At 39.0% G+C, this 21,374-nt stretch overlaps 1 protein-coding gene across 4 annotated transcripts in view; it reads left to right on the top strand.

Moving 5' to 3' along the window:
- cdkl1 (cyclin-dependent kinase-like 1 (CDC2-related kinase)) overlaps window positions 1-21,374 on the top strand; it is a 58,696-nt gene that overhangs the window by 12,494 nt on the left and 24,828 nt on the right. For all 4 annotated transcript variants that reach the window (XM_028821792.2, XM_028821793.2, XM_051919946.1 and 1 more), the window contains exon 3: window positions 7,082-7,203. In XM_028821792.2, coding sequence (XP_028677625.1) covers window positions 7,082-7,203 — 122 coding nt within the window. The remainder of the gene's footprint in view (window positions 1-7,081; window positions 7,204-21,374) is intronic.

The raw sequence follows: 21,374 nt of genomic DNA, 5'->3' as shown, positions 1-21,374 counted from the left end.
AAATGGTCTCCTCTTGTTTGACCAGTTTCTTAAATTCTTCTAAGATTTTGCTTTGGAGCTGATTGTTCTTGTGGGTGCAAAATAAGAAAAGGGCAAAGGATGGGGGGCATTTAATAATATAAAAGAAGTTCCCAGTCAGACAAGGACACTTGTTGCATTTTGTATGACTCTGCTACGTGTTATGGTGAACAGGGTTGTTGAGTGTTGCTTTCCCCTATTAACAGGTCACTCCAGTGACAACTGGGACTAGTGTGGACAGCTCATGGAAGATTAGCCCAAGAGTTTTAGAGGGCATTCCTGTAGATGTATAGATGCAACAAATATCTGATTATGAAAATTGCAGTTCCACTTTATTTGATTCTAGGTCTCAGTTGAAGATTTGATAAAGTTTACTGTGCAAAATATACAATAAGGCAGAAAGATTGAGAAAATGTTTTTTCACAGCATTCTATTATGATAAGTTCAATTTGCACAACTGTGTTTGCATCGAAGACCCTGTTAGTAAGTGAGATTATTTCTATGCTCTGTAGTCATAAACATTTAGATCACCTTACTGTTCTAATTAATAGCCTGTGGTATGAAGTTGCACTTTGTGTATGTTACTGATGTAAGCATCAGATAAGTTACTGTTGTTGTGGTTTCATTTTATTACAGCCTGCTCCTATCAAAGTCCAAATTGAGTATCTCGTGCAGAGAGGATGCCATGCCAATCAAAGGCCCATTCCCTTCCCCTATTAAATGTCCACTCCAGACTCCACCTCATCAGCAACTTGCACAGGAAAAAAATTTTTTTCAGCTTGTTTGTGTAACACTATCTCCACTTACACCTCAGACCGAAAGTTTGAAACATAAAACTCATAAATATTCAACACCTGTTTTTGCCTTTGCTGTACAGGACACAGAAATGGTAACCTTTACTCTAGACTGGTAAGAGATGTTTAGGAATGGTGCCTTTTCTGGTTGATTGCCTGGGTAAAATGCTTTGGTCAATGTTTTTATTGTGGTATAAAATATTCTACTATGAACTACAAGTATGGAGGCTTAAATACATTATCTCCCAGATTTACAGTTTATACTCTAGCTGTTTCTATTCTTTTAATAGGCAGCTGTTTTTCAAAACCAGAGCCCAAAGTGATATTTTGTTAGTGTGACTACAGTTTGTTTTTAGCTACATGTATTACTCTAAAATCTGCATACATAAGGTCATTTTGTTCTGTATTAGGAAGAACAATTTCAGTTTGAGAAGATTGTAACTCCATCTTGACATGTAGTAATAAAAAACAGCTGAATGGAGTCTTATGTGTTCATCTACAGTATATGTCTAGATTGGAGTAAGTTCTTTGTGTTGTTTGAAAATAGGAGAAGTCCATGTTATCAGCCCTATATTCGAGTCTCATCTGAGCTGCATCTTGACTGCAGGTTAAGAAACTTCTGAGTATTTGATTATAAAACAAGAGTAGATTCCTCATGTCCTAAGTTTTGGGTTAGTAGAGAAATATTGAAAATTTCTATTTGGGATGTGGTTCTCCACATTTAGAAAACTCATTTGAGTATCCATAACCCCATCTAATACACTGGTGCCCCATCAATTTTTGGTTTCTTCAATATGGCAACATTAGACTGCCAGGATACATTTCAAATCATAAACTTAAGGAGGTTAGATGCTAGTGCTGAGAGTTTGGAGGTATCTTGTAAGTAATCAAACATGTGTACATCAGGGGTTCATTCCTTTTAAATACTAGAGAAGCACTAATATCCATAATACATCCATAATATTAGAGTTATACTAACTAAAACAGAGATTGTGGAGTGTTCTTTCTTGTTTTTGGAACAAATGAGTAACAAAAAAGTAATTTTCACAGCTAGTTTGTTTGGGCCATTTTTTTTTTTTCCAAACATTGGTGTAGTTTTCCAAAAAAAGTCTTGTTCCCTTATGTAGATGTGATCGCACCAATCGCACTCTGGTTTGAAACAAAGCAACTGGACTGAGACCCATTGGAAAGGGAGGTCTAACTGCATTACCAACCAAACCCTGGAGCAGTTCGCATGAGGTATAAATGTGACCTGAGATAGAAATAAACTAAACTACATAATATATGGAATTATGCTTGCTGTGGTAGGCAGACTAAATGTCTGCTGTAGGAAATGTCATTCACAGTGTAATGAGTCAAATGGTAACGTGTAGCAGTAAAAAAGGTAAAAAAAATTACATATGCACCTAGGTACAAATGTAACACAAAATCCATAGCATCCACAGTACCTGATTCAGGTTTCACAACCTCTCATGCACAATCGGGCAAGAGTTGAATGTGTTAAATAAATAAAGGTATAAATTCCCTTGTGATTGGGTCGATCAAAACACATGCAGATGTGTCTAGAAACGAATAGCAGTGCCTTGCGAGCCTGACAATCAAACCCCCAAATTTTATACCACGAAAGTGATGCATGCAAGTGGCGTGTACTCTCGACACACACAATAACTTTGATATATGTGGTAAAGCTTAATCAAGCATTCCAAAATGAATATTATTAACAAAAGTTTACAAGTGTTAAGACAGCAGACATGTGATTTGAGTTAAATAAAATGTAGGTCATGTACGTATAATGGCTGCTGTTCTCAAACCATCATGATGATTTTTCCCGGAAAGTCCACAACACGCCCATGGGATGTTTATTAATCTGTTTAGATCACTTGAAAGTTTGCAGTGAGAAACACAACCAAACTAACTGGAAATTGAAGCGAACTAACAGAACATCCTCTGATTCAGAACAAAGTAAATCTTTAGTTCAAGTGATTGATGTATTTTTGTTTTGTTTTTTTTCAATAAAGATGCCCTGATTTCATGCCTGTTCTCTTGGTTTCTACTAAACTACATGGACATGTCTATTTGATTGGTGTTAAAATCAGCTAGCTCAAGTCAAGTCATTGCTCCCTCGAGTGGCAGTGCGATTTACACTGTCATCTTATTGAAATTGCACAGTCTCTCTGATACCTTTCAGAATAAAGGGATATTTATAAGATATTCTTTGTCTTTTATGACTTTTTGTATGCAAGTGCTTTGGGGTCCAAACCTGTCCCAGCAGCACTAGACTCAACGTTGGAAACGGCAATGGCCAGGCTCACTCATGTATACCCCTACATTCGTTCTCATGCAGGGCCAAGTTAGAGTTTTCAATTAAACTAACTTTCACATGTTTTGGAATGTGGAAGGAAAAAAGTTGCTAGACATAGTGGAACATCACACTGGGGAACACATTTTTTGTTGAGTTAGATGTTACACTTGTTTTTACTAATTTTTGGGTGGTAAATCCAGAAATGACCCCAGTTTTTTTTGCTATCGCATCCAGTTTTTACGATACAGGGTACCCTTCATTTTTGTCAAAAAACACAAATTTTACATACAATGAAAAAATAATGAAATAATAACTTGAATGTACTGTTTATTTAAATTTCTTTTGTTCATACAAAGGATTTATTGTTACTCTATGACATTTTTTTACAGTAAAACATTTGAAAATTAATCGGGTAAGCGGTTAAGGTAAAAATTTACGCTTCTAGCTTTTCCTGGAGTGTTCAGTGTTAGGACAATCTGGCCGGATGCTCCAACAATAGTCAGCCATCATATGTACATCCCATCTGACCTGATACCGTCCTTCCATGATCTTCAAATCTTGGTGGAATCGTTCACCTTGCTCATCACTATCTGCACCAAGGTTTTCTGGGAAGCTAGAAAGATGGCTGTGCAGAAAATGCACCTTGATGCTCATATTGAAACCAAACCAAACCTCCTATGATGAAAGAAAACTTTGGACGGCGTTTTCCCTTGCCCGGACGCGGGTCACCGGGGCCCCCCTCTAGAGCCAGGCCTGGAGGTGGGGCTCAATGGCGAGTGCCTGGTGGCCGGGCCGGCACCCATGGGGCTCGGCCAGGCACAGCCCGAAGAAGCAACGTGGGTCCCCCTTCCCATGGGCTCACCACCTATGAGAGGGGGCCAAGGAGGTCGGGTGCAGTGTGAGTTGGGTGGTGGCCGAAGGCAGGGACCTTGGCAGTCTGATCCTTGGCTAAGAAGCTAGCTCTTGGGATGTGGAATGTCACCTCTCTGAAGGGGAAGGAGGTTTGTCCTTGCCAATGGCTTTGAATGATAACCAAGCATTCTTTTCGACTCCTGACATTGTCCTGGTGAAATGTTCATCTTTGATGAACTGCCGAATCTGTGGACCATCAAACACACGGGCCTTTATTATTTCAAATGACAGGCTAGGAAATGCCAAAATGAGGTACTTGAAACAGTCTCCTTCAGTTGGCAAAGCTTTAACGAACTGCTTCATCAGACTCAGTTTCATGTGCAGAGGCGGGAATATAATATTCTTTCTATCAATAAGTGGCTCATGCAGAATGTTTGGATCACCTGGTTTTAGGGCAGATCTTGGAGGCCAATTCCTTACTACCCAATGCCTCTCACGAGCTCTGCTGTGCCACATGCACAGATAACAGGGATACTTGGTGTATCCACGTTGCTGACCAAGAAGGAAGCATACCATTTTAAGGTCAACGCAGATGACCCAATTGTGTTGGTGATACAGTATTGCAACAACTCAATGACTCTCTTTATGTCTGCTTATTCTTCACAAAGAGAAACTGAATGGCCAATTGGGACTGACCCAAATATACTGCCATTGTGAAGGAGGACACACTTTAAGCTCTGCTTTGAGCTACTGATGAATAGTCGCCATTCAGTTGAGTTATAGATTGGAATTCCCAATTCCTCCATTAAACCAGGTATGTTATGGCAATACACAAAGCCACTGTCAGTTCTAAAGTACTGCAGAAATGCAATTTCTCTGGTATGAAAGTACGATACCTTCGTTCCTTTTTCAAGTAAGTTTTTCTCACAGTCTTGATGCTAGGAGTTCTGAAGCCTTCTTCGATAATCCCAAATCACGTGCCAAATCACTCAACTCATGCTGATCAAATCCCTTATGAACAGAGTCCTCTTCAATTTCAAACTCTTCATCATTGTTGTCACCTAGATCATCACCATAATCATGTTCTTCAAAAGAGGGTAGTGTAACGAAAACCGGCACTGGGATTTCATCATAATGAGCTACTGGGCATATAGCCGATGCTAGACTAGGATACTATATGTTACATTTATTTTTCTTGTTGTATCCTGACGTTTTCACTATACAAAAGTAACAGTCACTAAATGATCTCCTGGCTCTCGCCAAATCATAGGTATACCAAGTGGCATCTTATCACATGTTCCCTTTGTCCACATCCGTAAACCCTCAATACACTGTTTGCACACCTTATGAGGGGCCCAAGACTTCTCTTGATCACCAAGTTTAACTTTGAAATATGCCAAATAGGCTTGCTCTACAAATGTGCTGATGTTCACCCTTTGGGAATGGTGAAACTGCCACAGATATAACAAAATGAATCAGGGTTGTTTAGGCACTTACGACAAGAAACATCAGAGCCAGACATGATCTGAAAGAAAGGAAATACGTGTGTATGTAGAAAAATAGATTTTGCTTATTCACTACGTAGAGCAGCGCTCAACCTCTGACCACACTGTCTTGCGTGTAAATGAATAATCTATACAAATCCACGCTACAATAATCGCACTAATATAAGCGGTAGAGAAAAAACCTGACATAATAGAAGACAACTAACTGCACTTTCAGAATCCGCATACCTATTTTAGTGTAAATAAGCTTAAAAATTGAAGTCAACAAAAAATTTGTTCAAAATTGTTCCCCAGTGAATCAGAGAAGCAAATAGCAAGTGTAGCTGATGGATAATAAGATTTCCATCCATCAATTTTCTGAACCTGCCTATCTAATTTTTGGTTATTGAGAGCTACAGTATATGCCATTATTTTAAAAATGTCTTTTTCATTTACAGGATTGTCCAATCCAGTCCAGAGAATGAGTTACGAGAAAAGATTAAAAGAGCCAAACCTTTTCAGTTTAAGCAAAAGGAGATTAAGAAGCGGCATGATGGAAGCGTTTAAAATTATGAAGGGAATTAGACATGTGGAATAAGCTACCAAGTAGTGTGGTAGACACTAGGACTTTAGAGACCTTCAAAACACGACTTGATGTTATTTCAAAAGAATTAAGTGGATAGGAATGGCGAACTTTGTTGGGCCCAAATAGCCTGTTCTCATCTAGATTGTTCGAAATGTTCAATCGACATGCTACTGACTTTTGCCACTCTTGAAAGTTGAAGTTTCAGGCATAGAACACTTTTGAACTCCTGTTATCATCAAAAATAATTCACTATATAATCAGTGAATACAAAAGCATTCAGCAGTACTTGCAGACTTTGTTTTGTTCAAACCATACACCACATTTGCCTCCCTGTGGCTAGTGGTAATTGCAAGCTACACTCATACAGCATGTGGGAAATCGCTGCAGAAGTTCTAAATATTCAGCGAGCAAAATGAACACAGCAGATTCCAGGCTGGACACGCCAGGTTTGCTTAGGACATCCTGAGTATTTACCAGAATCCCTAAGCAAGTCTCTGTCATAAAGTCTTCTGCCCTCACCATAGCTGAGCTGGCCACCTTTATTCTTCAGGGTTACTTCAATGGAAAAAACTATTTGTGTGAGGGCAGTGCGGTTATGAGTCTTTGTGGGAATATAGTCTCAATTACACTACATTAAATTGTCACATGACAATAAATATCAATACAGAAACCAAATTTGAGTCACATAAAGTATGACACTGACAAATGCAATCTTTGTATTCAATCTAAAACAGATTGTAAAGGTAAAGGAGTGTAAATATGGGTAACTGTATAAAAGTAAATACAGAAGAGCGTCGTAAGTCCAAAAGAACAGTGGATTAAAAGATATCGGTGACGTTTCGTTAAAGATAAATGGGAGCTAAGAACGGAGTCTCACAGGTCATATGAAGGATTCTGCTTTTGTCCTTTTCTTCCCCACTGAGCTCCCCATTCTTTCTCATTCAGTTTGCACATTCTTTTTTCATATTGTCCTCTTGATGTCTATCCTGCCATCTGATTTTATCTTTTTTCTCTTATTTTTGTTGTTTTATTTTTTTCTTTTCAGCAACTGAAGCACCCTAACTTGGTAAATCTGATTGAGGTTTTTCGTCGGAAGAGGAAACTCCACTTAGTGTTCGAGTATTGCGACCACACAGTGCTAAATGAACTGGACCGCTACCCTCGAGGGTGAGAGACTATTAAGCCTTGATATGTTTTGCATTTTGATTTTGATTCATACTGTTACAGTATCAACTTTTTAAAACAGCACTTATTCTTAATGGGAGTTCCACAAATTATCTAATGATGTATGACAGGTGTAAATAACACAGAAAAAATATCATGAAAAGAGATGGAGTTCAAGCAGGGTGACCCCATTTAATCTGACAATGGATTTTAGCAGAGGAGCAGGTCTCGTAAGTTTTGGTTTGTAAGTGATTGATTATCACTATTGCTCATTCTCGCTAATGAAAAAATTGAAGGTGAGAAAACCAAGTTTGGCAAAATTGCCAAGCTCAAAACAGCCATAGTAGGGCTGATGTTTCCTCTATGAGATCTGCAGGTCAAATGACACCCAGTTAATGTGACAGGGCTCTCTTATTTTTCTAATCAGTAGGGTCAGAGCTGGAGGTGGGTGGTAGTGACGCCAATTCTCTTCTTCCAGGCTGTTTTTCTCCATTCTACAGAGAGAAATGGAGACAGTGAAAATAACTGTACCACACTTCTTCACTTCTTGTGGTGTGTCCTTGAATCGGTTCCTCTACCTCAGTGCTACCGTGTTTGAAAAAGGTTTGAAAGTGGTAATGAAATAAAATAGTGTTTGTGATTCCATTGCAAATTTTCCTACTTGTTAAATAAGAAAAACAAAATTTCCATTATCTGTCACTCACACAAAAGGACAGAGAGAAAGAGCAAAGATGTGCATGACTTCTGATTGAGGTAGCAACTCTTAAGTATTTGCTTTGCTGTATTGATAAGTACATTTGATTTTAGTGTTCTTGCTTTTAAAATGTTGTATTGTTTGCCATATTAAGTTAGTCATTTCAGCTTTAGGAGACATAAGGCGAGGAAAGGTTGTAGTTAGTCAGAGAAATGCTGTCAAGATACAATACCCATAGTTTCAATTTTGTTTGTTATCTAGTACTTGATTGCCATAAAATACAGTGAATGTGTATTTACTGTATATAGAGATTATACAACGCTGTCTCATATCGTTAGTACATTAGATGTGATGTTACTGTAAGTTAATCATGCCAGATCTTGACTTCTGTGTTCCCATTTAACATTTGGTTAAGTTTTGGGCTTTTCATGACCACAAAGGAATTTTCTGTATTTCACTTTACGCGGTACACGTGACAATGATGACATTTTTATCCTAAGAACTTCCAACCCTGTGAGTTAAAGGAGATCAACGATGGCAAGGTAGTAGCTCAAAGAAAAAGGCAGGAGTACTGTCACTGCTCGAGTTGGGCCAAATAGAAGCAAAAGGAAAGTAGGCAAAGATAAAGCTTTTCTAATACAGTAAGGGGCGAAAAACTAGGAATACGTTGCAATGAGCATTAAGAGCTTGGGATAGGACAGAGCAGAGCCTCTTAAAATACCAGGTACATTAAAACCTTGACTTGGACTGGCACCCTATACAGAGTTTATTTATTTATACCTTGCTCTTAATAGGCTGTGGTCCCCTTGACTCTCCCCTGAATTTGCTATGTATGATCATGAATGCATTGACTTCAGAAAGCTGCTGGAACAAAGCCAGGAAACTCTGCTGTGCACAACCTTGACCTTGGAATCAAGGGAATTTAGTAAATGAATAGATGGATGGATAACTTGAGCAGGTGTAACTGGACACATTGCTAGCAAAAGAATTGAAAAAGAAAAATAGCAGACAGGTGAGCCAGGTACTCAATGCCTACTTCATGGGGCACATCTGTGAAGACACCGACAATATTACAGTAGTTCTCCAAGAGCCATACCTGTCTAATACATTATTGCTATAATAGTGAGTCTGAATTAATATTCATTACACAAGGCTTGTGTTGAAAGTGTGACTGACTGATCATCAACAAAAAAAAAAAAATTGACAAGGAGAATTAATGTCAAGCACCCTTTAGAGATGCAACCTTATGAATTAGATAAAAAATTTTGAAGGCCTTGGTGGAACACAATCCCAGAAACCACTCCGCAAAAAAGAAGTTGAATTGTTTAGTGAGAGTCTGCATAAACTGTTTATACTTTTAATAATTCTGATGGCACAAAATTCATTAGGTAGGAGCTAAAGAAAGTACAGCATTTCATGTAAGGGTTTGGTCAAAAATTTTTGAAGTGACCCCAGTCTCACATCATTTAAAACATGCAACACAGCGTGGCATCTACTGTACTACACATTAGTGGCGAGATGCACCTGCTCTGTGTGCATTGTCTCTTATGTTAAATGTGTTACAGGCAGATTGTTTAACCAACAGGACACCAGGCTAGAACTCTCTTACTCTCTAGTGACCTCAATTGCCTGCCCCTGCATCCCTTAGTAACTCTTTATCTTCTAGGGTTAGGTGTCCAGATCAGTTCCCATACTGCCTGCTGTCTCTCTTGATTCTCAACCCTTTCCTAAATCCATCTCACCTTAGCATTTGGCGTTTCTCAAGATTTTATTTCTGGGTAAGCCTTCCTAGGAATATGAAGATGTTCCCCCACTGGTATGCAGAATGCTTTTCCATTGCCAGTGTTTTGTTTTTTTTTTTTTTCTTTTTGGGGGCTGGTCTCCATTACAATTTCCAACCACACATTTTTTCCAGGGATGTCTTCATAGCTGAACACACTCTCACAATATGTTGTCTCGTTAATGTTATAAATTCTGTGGATTATGCTGCCCTCTGGTGATGTACTGTTCTCATTTGACACGACCACAAGACTGACACAGATCTTAATGCAAGTTTTTTTTTTTTTTTTATTAACGCATGATTTAAAATCAAAGCTTCTGTTTTTTTTTTCTTTTTATGTAATGGTTTTAAAGATTTCAACAGAAAAAAATATCCATCTGTATTTATATCCAACCGGGGACCTTGGAATATTCATTTATAAATTCATCCAGTCACTTAAATGTTCTGTCATTTGTATTGTTCAGTTGGTTTGTGATTTAATGTTCATTACTTTATGTTTTCTTCTGTTTGTGCCTAACACCCATGTATTGCCCAGTTTAAAAAACGAGGAGCAAAGAGCAAAGAATGCTAGCAACATCCAAAGATTTTAAGAAGTGTTTTGGTAAAGCAGGAAGAGATTATCTGTTAGCTCTTGAAAACAGAAGTAATTAATCTGTTGTACCAGAGAGTAACAAATGGTGAACTGGGAGTTAGAAGTCATGCTGTACAGCAAAAAATTACACTTTTAATGGAGCATTTAAGTTATTTAACAGTTTATGACAATAAGCTTGATAGAATATGGCACCGTAGCGTATTTCTGCAGGAAACAGAAGGACAGCAGTAAAGCCAGACATCTGAAAATGCAAGTAATGACAGCAACTCAGGAACTGGCAATGAAATAATCCGGTCCATTGACCTGTGCTCGTCAAAGTCCACCAGGAGACTCTTTGAAGAAATAACAGCCCAGAGATTTCTGACTTATTTGGAGTGTTTTTGCTATTTTCATAGTGTTGGAACATTTCCATTTGATATAAACAGTTGATCATTGTTGTTTACTTTTAAGGGGAAATGTAGCTGTAAAGTGGTGAAAGGTTGCAGCATACTAGGAAGTGCTGCTTTTCCCAAGAACTATTTATTTGATTCTGTTCAAATATTTTCATTCTCATTCTTTTCATATTAGACCATACTAGATCTAGACATAGGAGTCATGGAGGGCTCGATGTATCGCTCAGCTTTCTAACAAGGGAGAAGACTAGAGAATGGTTCTAGGAAACGACAGGCTCATTCAAGATTGTCTATAGGTGCCATTTCTAAAGCTGTTCAGATTCTAGCAGGTGTTACTGAAGCTGGACTGATGCCTCACTAAAATAATTTCTCATTTTTGAGGTGATTTGAGAATCATAAAATACTGAGAATTTCAATTAATGTTTTTGCAAAACTGATGAACTAAATCCAAACGTTCTCTCAGCCGTTTCTACATTACCCATTTCTTTACCATATTTATCATGAGCTACACAGGACTGTCATCGTGCTTACAGCTGAAGGATTTCAGTGTCTGATGTGTCTAAAACCAATTTCCATATGAATTAGATGTTGTAGATTGTGAGGTCTGTTGACACAATAAGAAGTCGAGGAAGCTTTTGTAGATTTCATTCCAATTCATGGAAAAACATTGAAGGTAGTCACAGCTGAAATATGAAAAACCTGGAACAATGTGGATTAAGTTCAATGGGTAGTCATATGACAGTCTGGCTAGGCTACAGTAAGGAGGATTTTTTTTATATCCATCTCCATCCATCCGTCTGTTTTACCGATTGTCCAATTTTAGGGTCATGAAACCCAGGGCCAGTGGCAGCAATTTTATATGCAAGGTAAGAACAGTCAGGGGACTATCGCTCCTGTGCAAAGCCACATTTGCTCACATTGGGCCAATTTAGAGTCATCGGTTGATTTCGTCTTTCGGATTTGGCAGGGAGAGCAGAATACTCCGAGAAAAACCCACACAGACAGAAGGAGAACATTGTGGTGGCATCTTCAATATTCTGAGGTGAAACGTGTTACTAATTAGCTTACTAGAAATACCTGAAACAACTTGAGACAAATTCTTCATCTGAAACAGATGGTTCTGTTATTGGTGCTAGCTTGATTAAGACTTGTATATAAACTAGGGAATCCATTCCCGGACATTTTTCATTCCCGGAACTGCTGTAATTCCTGGGAAAACAGGAACGGCCAAGCTTGCATATATAGCGTGTAAAAGTGTAAAAATCGATCAAGAAATAACAGAGTTATAGTTGAAAATAATTAAGGTGGCGCCATTGCAGCAGCTTGCACTTCATCAGACAACAGCTTTGAACAGCAAGTTGAAATTGCAATGTGTCAGTCTGTTGCATCCGCATTATCTGTGCCAAGAAACTTGCCATCACAGAATGATGACAAGAAACTGGATGCATCAGTAAAAGCTGAAATGGCGGTGTTTCAGAGCAACAGCGAGCGCGGGTGTTGTTTAGAACAAGTGTATCGGTATCTGATGACTGTGCCGCCTACTTCAGTGGAGGCAGAGCGTGCTTTCTCAGTGGCTGGCGTACTTCTGCACGAAGGTGCGCTCTTGCCTGGATGACTGCACGCTGGACATGTTAATAATAATAATTCATTACATTTATATAGTGCTTTTCTCTGTACTCGAAGCGCTATCCACACAGGGAGGAACTGGGGAGTGAACCCACAATCTTCCACAGTCTCACTGCAAAGCAGCAGCACTACCACTGCGACACCTGTGAGGACGTTGTGCTTTCTACGCTCTTATCACCACAACTAAAGATACATGTACTTATATGACAGCATGAACTGCTTGTAGATAAGGTTAGTCTTTTATTTGTGTCAACATATTGCAGTAGTTTTATTAAAAATAAGTGTCGGTCATTCTAAAACCGTTCACATGTGAGATGCCTGTGCACTGTGTCATCCTCGAGATTCCAAGGAATGAAATGTGGGATTCCCGAATTCCCGGGAATGGATAAACCCGTCCGGGAATGGATTCCCTAATATAAACCTATGGTGCTCTCAGACACTGAAATCATTTGCAAATATGTTTATAATAAAGGAGATGAGGTGAAGTGTTAATGTAAATAGGAACTTTGTTGGAAAACTATAATTCTGAAAAATACTTACAGAAAACTGCTTGTATAATTTTTTTTTTCAAACTGAAAAGTTACCTGACGAGGGAACAAACATTTTAGATACTGGAATGAAGAATCTTTCATTATTGATATTTTGAGTAAAACTATGGTTTTGATCTTGTATTAGTTGTCAAAATCAATGAATAGTGCCCTTTTTGCACAACTTCCTAACCCCTGTAAGGCATTTGCTGATCTGATGCTACTTCACTCAAAAGACTTGAGCAGATGTGATCTCAGTGAGACCCACAAAAGGACTTCCTCTTAAGATGTGGACCTCTTTTCACTAGAGTGATGGTGACAATCAGGCTAGCTTTGCAGTAGTTTCTAAATAATACATCCTCAATACACTGCAGATATGTATTTATTCAAATATATTCAAACTATATATTCTTAATGTGAATTTTAATTGTTGGTTAAACATCCTTCTATGAACGTCACAGCTCACATTTTTACTTTGGAATATGATTTCATCTTTGACAAAACAAGAAAAAAATCAAATTGCAATACATTGTAAAACTGGGGCACAATACATATTTCAAAATATAAAAAAAAGTTAAATGCTTACCTATAGTAGCCCAAGTGTGGTATCTTGAATATATTGTGAGGTCCACTGCAATTGCTGCGCCAGTTTTTTCTGTTAAATGGCATGGAGGCCAATAAAACTTTGGTCAAAGCTCAACAGATCATGTTGTCCAGTCTCTCAACATCACATGAACATTCTTGCAGCAAAATGAACCCATTTGTCAAATGTGCTGTCTAGTCTTCCAAGATTTAATTATAAGTCTTGCCATTCTTTCAAGTGAATGTCAGTTTGTTTCTGCCATTGGTTTCACTTAAATTATTTAATGCTTTGTAACCATTTAATCCAGAAGAGTCCTGGGCTTGAATTACAGCATGGGGTAATGCCTGTGTAGCGTTTGCATGTTCATTCCAGTTTTGCCTGGGCTTCCCTTGGGGTGTTACATTTGTCCTTCTACATCCTAAAGATGTTTAGGTTAGGCAGACTAGTGTCTCTTCATGGGCCCTGTGTGTGAATTTGAATTTAAATGTGTCCTGTGCAAGGTTGTAATGAGTAGGACCCAATACGCTGAAAGTGGGCCAATTGCTACCTTTGTTAAACTGTAAGATGGCTAATATAAGGATAGGCCAGTATCACTCAAACCCCCAAGTGCCCCACTTTATGTCCTCTTTTTGATATAATCAAGTTTAAATTGTGTGTGTGTGTAAAAGATAATTAGTTACAAGACAATTTTAGTTAAGCCATAAAAATATACATTTAAAAAGAAAGACACAAAGATGAAAACAGCAATGACCTTTTCCTCCCCAACACACAATAACCCTGGTGTGAATAAAATTACATACAATGAAATACACACCAAGTTCAAACAATAGTCCAGAGTTCCAGCAGTCTCGTTTCACTGGGTGGATGAGTTGTAGAAGCTAGCTAATGACAGAATATGAATTTTTAAATGTAAAATGTTTCCACAGTCAGTACTGAACCATAATAAAAAAATGAGCTTCACCGAGCTGTGGAAATGTTAATTTATCCAACCCCTCCTAATTCCCATTTAAGGAATTACCGTATTAAAAGTAGTCACATATTGAATTAGTCAGTCAGTCAGGCAGTCAGTCATTGTCCAACATGCTATATCCTAACACAGGGTGACGGGGGGGTCTGCTGGAGCCAATCCCAGCCAACACAGGGCGCAAGGCAGGAACAAACCCCGGGCAGGGTGCCAGCCCACCACAGGGCACCCACACACCAAGCACACACTAGTGACGATTTAGGATCACCAATGCACCTAACCTGCATGTCTTTGGACTGTGGGAGGAAACCGGAACACCAGGAGGAAACCCACGTAGACACGGGGAGAACACGTAAACTCCACGCAGGGAGGACCCGGGAAATGAACCCAGGTCTCCTAACTGCAAGGCAGCAGCGCTACCACTGCGCCACCGTGCCACCCCCATATTGAATTAATTTAACATTTTAACTCCTGTTAAAATTCACAAATTTCTCTTCACATTTTGATTCTGCATGTATAGTAAAGACCAGAAGCCATTTCTTGACAAAGATTAGTAAGCACCAGTACATTTGATCTCTGAGAAATGAACAGGCCTCGCTTAAATCCCATGTATGATTAATGAGTCGCAGCTTACATGCAGGTGCAGTCAGCATCTTGACGTAATGCCAACAAGGGAAAAGCAGCAGGCCTTGAAGAGAAAAACATAGACAGGTAAGATAGGGTCACTCCAGACCCCTGCAAGCCCCTTCCTCAAGCCTCAATAACCTCTCCACAGCAAAATGCAAAGCAAACAGCAATCACAGATCATGTCTGTAGACATTTCTTGAATTACCATGCATTTTCTATCTGAATTGTTGAAGTCCTAATGGACAATATTTAAGGAAATGTTTGATTTATTCTTATATGGCACTCTTCCCATAGTTAAAAATATGTAGTAACAAGAGTAATACAAAACTGCTCAGAATTTACAAACATAAGAATGTGTATATATTTAAATGTACACTAGTAAACAAATCAAACTGGCCTCAAGGAGCAATTTAGGAAATCGTAGTCTAAGTGAAGCACATTTTCGGAATATTAGAGAATAATTTATGTCTTTGAGTTCTTAAAGTTGCATTTCATCTCCTTTTAAGGACATGGTTTCGTGTGACCTTAAGCATTAATTAGAATTGGCTACAGTTAAACTCGCACATACTGGGCAAGCCCAAGTCTACTATAATCTCCACTGGGAATGTAGTGGAGCAGGTAAGGATAATCCACTCTTAGCTTCACTTCTGTGTCCTACAGTAACAGTACAGCTATAGTGCAATATGGTACATTCATTTTCATTATGGTGAGAATTGGAAGGGCAGGATGGCAGGGCATTGGCCAGCATTACTCCTTCACAGGTTCAGAGACCTATTTTAGGTTTGCATGGTTCTCTTTGTCTGGGTACTCTGGCTTTCTGACATCTCAAAGTTGTGTGTGTGTGTTTTATGTTGATTAATGACTCCGAATTAGCCTGGTGTAAATGCACTTCTGTTGGGCTGATTCCATCCATGGCTGCTTCCTTCCTTCCTCAAGTGCACCTATAATTGCAGGTTCTGAAAATGGGTTGATAGATAAATATTAAAACCTACAGGGACTTGACTGTTAACATTTGGACATTACTGGAACTCCTGGTTTTCCCAGTTATGTTGCAGTATTCCTTGTGGAGCTACCTGTTGAATGTTAGAGTATGTCACTTCTGTAACTGCATGTGCTAAAAAGTGATGCTAAGAAGTTAGGGAGAATGTTTGAATTAAGCTTATGTGTTTCAAGCAGATAAGTAAAGCTAATGCCCAAAAGGTCTCCACAAGCAAGTCTGCTTCAGAGCAGATGAGACTTTTTCTTGTGTGTACTTCATGGTGGTAGTTTTGATCTCTAAACTTGAAAAGCTACTTACTGCTGCCTTCAGGATGTCTGTCTCTTTACAGGAAACAGTAGATCTATCCATCCAGTTTAGTGAACTTTCACAAATAAAGTGTGGCTAAAGTGTATTTCGCTTTCCCCACTGTAGGATCCAAGCAGGACATATTTTAGGCCGATGGTGGGTTCATTAGGTCCTAGGCAACACTGCTAGGTAGCCATCTGTCTTTTTTAAATCTAAACTATAACCACTAGAAGTGAGTTTTATAGTGCCCATGAAATGAAGGCTTCTCTGTGGAATTTTCTGGCTAGGTAACAGCTCTACTATTGTTTGACATAGATGACACCTTCCTGTTGTCAGCTCACCATTTCCGGCCTCTTACATTCTCCAGTATCTTTTGCTTTTTCTCCTCAAAGATTCTATAACGATCGCTGCCATTGTTCTGTTGTTACCATGGTCTATGCACAATTGCCTGCGGTATGTTCATCATTATCCACTCCCAGATGCCAGGCTGGTCAATATCCATAGATTCCGTGGGCTTGCTGCCTGGGCTGCAGTGGCATGCAGAGTCCAGGACTGAGACTGTTTGTCTAGCTGGACAAACTCTGAATGAGCAGCTTGTTCCTGTTTGCGTGCAGCTTTACGTAAGCCTTCCTGGCCATTTCAGTGCCCAGATCTCGGAAAGCTGTGCATCGAAAAGACAGGCATGTTAATAAATTACTGATCGGAGGGCTTAAATTAGCTAACGACCTGCCTGGTGCTGATTAATGGGGGTCCTCAGTCAACAAAGCCCCATTGTGAAGCGAAGCAGTTTACGATGGGCACATGAGCCCAGCCTGTCTCCGGCTGATAATAGGCTAAGAAAGACAAAGTGCAGGAAAGAGAAAAGGAAGCCTGGCCATGGAAGAGCTTGCAAAGAAAGCAAGAACGAGTGTGATTTCTTAGAGATTTGTGCAGTAGTACTGTTAGGAGGGTTATTGTGCCATGGCAGTGACTTGCAATGACATGAAAACGTGAATGAGGCTGTGCATGCCCCTCAGACTGTAGAGTTAAAATGTGGCATAAGGTCCACTGAGCTTGTGCGAGACCCAGAGACAGCTGGTAGGACATGTGATTTGAAAAATGTTAAACTACCAGATAATAACATGTGTTAAATCAAAGTGGGTGTCTGAAGGCCCAGAGGCAGATTTTACAGTGAATGCACACATTCCCAATGTTCCTGTGAAAAGTCACTCCTGTAGGATTTTGTTCTGCAGATGTTGCATATTTTTTGATACGTTATCATACCTTTTATACATATAATACAATGTCAGATGTTACCAGTGATCTGTTTCCTCCACATAGTCATTGTCTCCATGGATTTTATTGGATGCCTTTAACCGTAATAACCACAAAGAAGAGCCTCAAGTCAGTCATTTACATCAAAGTGGAACAATTTTGTTCCATTTCTCAATCAGGAAATGTATCATTGCAAACTTGTGAAACTGATCCACGGTTTGTGTTAATGTAGTGATTCATGGGCCCACAAGTGAACTTGCTACTATGTTACTGTTTTCTATCGGAACTGTGGGCTGTTTCAGTAAACATGCTTAGTTCAGGGTGATAATGAGGTTTTTGTGTTTTCTACTAAACACTAAGCTCAAAATACACAAAAGCTTCCTTCTTTACAGGTCTGGGCCTACTGGATGGGGCTCACCCCAGGGAGCCTAACCCCAAACTTAGCCTAAAAATTGAGCTTTTACAATCATAAATATAACAAGGAGAGAGGGAAAATTTGTAAAACATCTGGCCAAACTAATGCAAAGTTCCTTGAATATTTAGGAATTATTTGCAATTAAAAAAAAAAATAGATCACTAAAGGCAGGGCAAAAAACAAGAACAGAAATTAAATCAAAACCAAGAATCTCAAATCAGTACCTTTAACAAAATGAGGAATCCAACATAATAAGTATAACATAGAGCATAAGTGGTGGAGTGGTGGCTCTGAGGCTAAGGATCTGCGCTGGTATCCAGAAGGTTGCCGGTTCGAATCCCCGTCACTGCCAAAAGAGATCCTACTCTGCTGGGCCCTTGAGCAAGACCCTTAACCTGTAATTGCTCCAGGGGCGCTGTACAATGGCTGACCCTGCGCTCTAACCCCAAGGGGTATGCGAAAACTAACAAATTTCTAATACGAGAAATCGTATAAGACGAAATAAAGAACAAAAAAAATAAGTAGAACACAGTGCTGAAGCTGATGTGAGAACAGCATAATCAGGTGGCCTGCCTCCTTGGGCTCCACATACAGAACACAAGACAGATAACTAAAGATATTAATAAATAGCAACATAAAACAAGCAATATCCTACAATCATATCATTATTCAAAATATAAACAAACCAGAAACAGAATTAAAAACATTATACACAAAATGATATTTGAAAAAAAGAATTATAGACAAAAGATAAACTTAAGTCAGGAATACAAGAAGACTTGTCTAGAAACAGCTGAAGGCAAAATGATCAACAGTCAAATCAAAAAGAGCAGAATAAACGTGGCAGTCAGGACAAATGCTAATCGAAAACAAAAGTCAACAACTCTCAAAAAGATATTGTCAGTGAAACAAACATTCTCTTGGATATGATCTATGCTTCATCATGATACACTTTAAAATCGTTAGACTTCAGATAGAGACAAACATAATGAAAGATGCACCAGGAACATGGGAAGTTTGAACATAATAAATAACATTGTGAAACTCACTTAACCAACTGCAGGGTGTGGTAAGCTGGAATCCTTCTAAACTTTTTTTTTTTTTTTAATCTTTCCTCCAAACTGAAATTCTAGTAAAGAACCTAATGCACCAAATTTGTAATCTTACATATGAATGCGTTTAATTAACTCTTACAGGATGAATGTCGACACTTTTTGTCAAAAGGATGGGTTGAAGGTGGTAATCAACTGTAAGCTGTGGCAACACCCGCCATTATGTTTTAGTTGGATTCTCTTTGCTAGAAAGAAAGTTAGCTTCATTGGTTTGACCGAGATTCCTTGTGCTTGTGTGAGTAGCGAGGATCAAACGACAGTAAAAATGGCATCGACATCTGGCGAGATAGCGAAGTGAATGCATAAAGCAAAATACTCTGTAGATAACGTTTTGCATATTATCACTGATTTGGACTCTGACTTGTTGCACTCTGATTTTGATGCAAATAATCAAATGAATGTGAACTACCAGCATCTGCTGATCGGTCCCTAGCTCATTGTGGTGCTGAACAGGTTCGTGTACCTGACACGCTTACGGAAAAGTTTGCCTGGGAGGACCACCACTTACAATGACAAGAGGTACAAACCAGATTGCGATGCACTGTGACTGCGACCGCCACTGTCAACCCCACCACATGAAGACGGCCTGGCAGCCAGACGTTTTTTGTTGATTTCTGTGTGAAAACATTGCTTTGTGTGCTTTTCAGAAAACTGTGTTTTCAGCCCTCAAAGAGTTAAATGAGTTTGAGAAGAGATGCAGATTGGCCTGTCATTGTCAGACTGGGGCAGCAAACCCCTGTAAGACTGATAAAAGTGGCCCTGGTAAAGGAGCATTCATTCTGCTCCAGCAGCAGCAACTCTAGCAGTATGCAGGGTCAGGGTCTGTGTGTGTGTGTGTTTGCAGGGTCCAGGAGGGGAGTACTTCATCTTTAGGCGATTCTTACAGATTTGCTTCTGCTTGTGAGGTCTATTTTATTGCAGAGTAGCAGGTAGAACCCTCCTTGTTGCTATTGACCCTCTGGAAAATCTTGTAAAAGTTAATGATCTTGCATTCCTTCCCAAAATGCATACTGGTCTTTTCACACAACACATCCATATCATTTAGTGGCCTAACAACAAAGAGGGTGGTTCAGGATTGTCTCTTGTGCCTTGTTGCAGAATAGAAAGGCTCATGACGTAGAGTAACTGTATTGTTCTTCAGAAGGCCATCTGCCTTGACAGTGGAGCTCAAACACTTGGTGAAACGATCCTAACTGTGTCCATCCTGCTTCTTCTTGGAGCAGATGATGCATTACACTTGTAGAAATGATGGTCCGATAGGTAAACTATACATTGGTACATTTTTATTTACCATAAAGTGTGCTGTAATGTTTTAGAATATTACCATGAAGAAAGCCCTAACTTAGAAAAACGTGATAAGCTCCTGGTGTGTTGTCTTGGGGATATACTATAAATTACTTTTGTCATTTACTTGATAGTCAGACGAGGGAGTTCATGACGGTGGTAAAATTAAGTAGTTGAATTTTTTTTCCTCCATAAATGAGTTAATGTTTAAAATTCTAAAGAAATTATATCATGATACTGCAGTAAACTCACAATTATCAAGATTCATACTTGATACCCAGGAGGTTGGAGACAACCAAGGTGTCTGACTATATGAGTACAGCAGGTAAAAGATTAAAGATACTTTTTGGATTTCTAATGATGTTTTATCAATAAAAAAAAATACTTCTTTAAATCTTTTGAACAATAAATCACCCCAAAGCACATTCACAACCTTATTATAATAACAATAACAATTTAAGCATAAACCTGAATCTGAGATGACTAATTTCATTGATACTTGAGTAATATGACATTAATTTCCTTACCAGAGTGGTAGATGAATGATCACAACACTCGTCAAACAGGAAAAATGAGACACAAGACCCGAGCCTCTCTGCCACACGCTGTATGTGCATGAGAAAAGATGTCTAGTCATATCAGCAGAGGTGCATAACTTTCCTGAGCAGAGGTGCATAACTTTCCTGCATATGTTGATCTTGTGCCTTTTTCCAGCTTCTAACGAAAGTAAAGATAACAAAAAACTAATTCAGAGGTTCAACCAGACCTTCGCATTCATCCTTGACAACTACCAGCATGTCCATTGTAACATGGGTGCAATTATAAATTGCTTGTCACTAGTTACAGTTAAAGAGAACAAGCCGTTTATATCGCTACTATGCTAGTCTGATGATTGCCACATCAATCGTCTTCATTGAGGTTTTAACAACACTCATGATGCCCACCCACGTTTTTGATCTCTGAACCCATTCACTTCCTGACACCCTTCCTGTATTTTATGCATCCATCAAGACTTCTTATATGTAATCCTCCATGTTTT

The sequence above is a fragment of the Erpetoichthys calabaricus genome, chromosome 16 (assembly GCF_900747795.2).
Source record: "Erpetoichthys calabaricus chromosome 16, fErpCal1.3, whole genome shotgun sequence".
Taxonomy (NCBI): Eukaryota; Metazoa; Chordata; class Cladistia; order Polypteriformes; family Polypteridae; genus Erpetoichthys; species Erpetoichthys calabaricus.
This window is presented reverse-complemented; position numbering and strand designations above follow the sequence as displayed.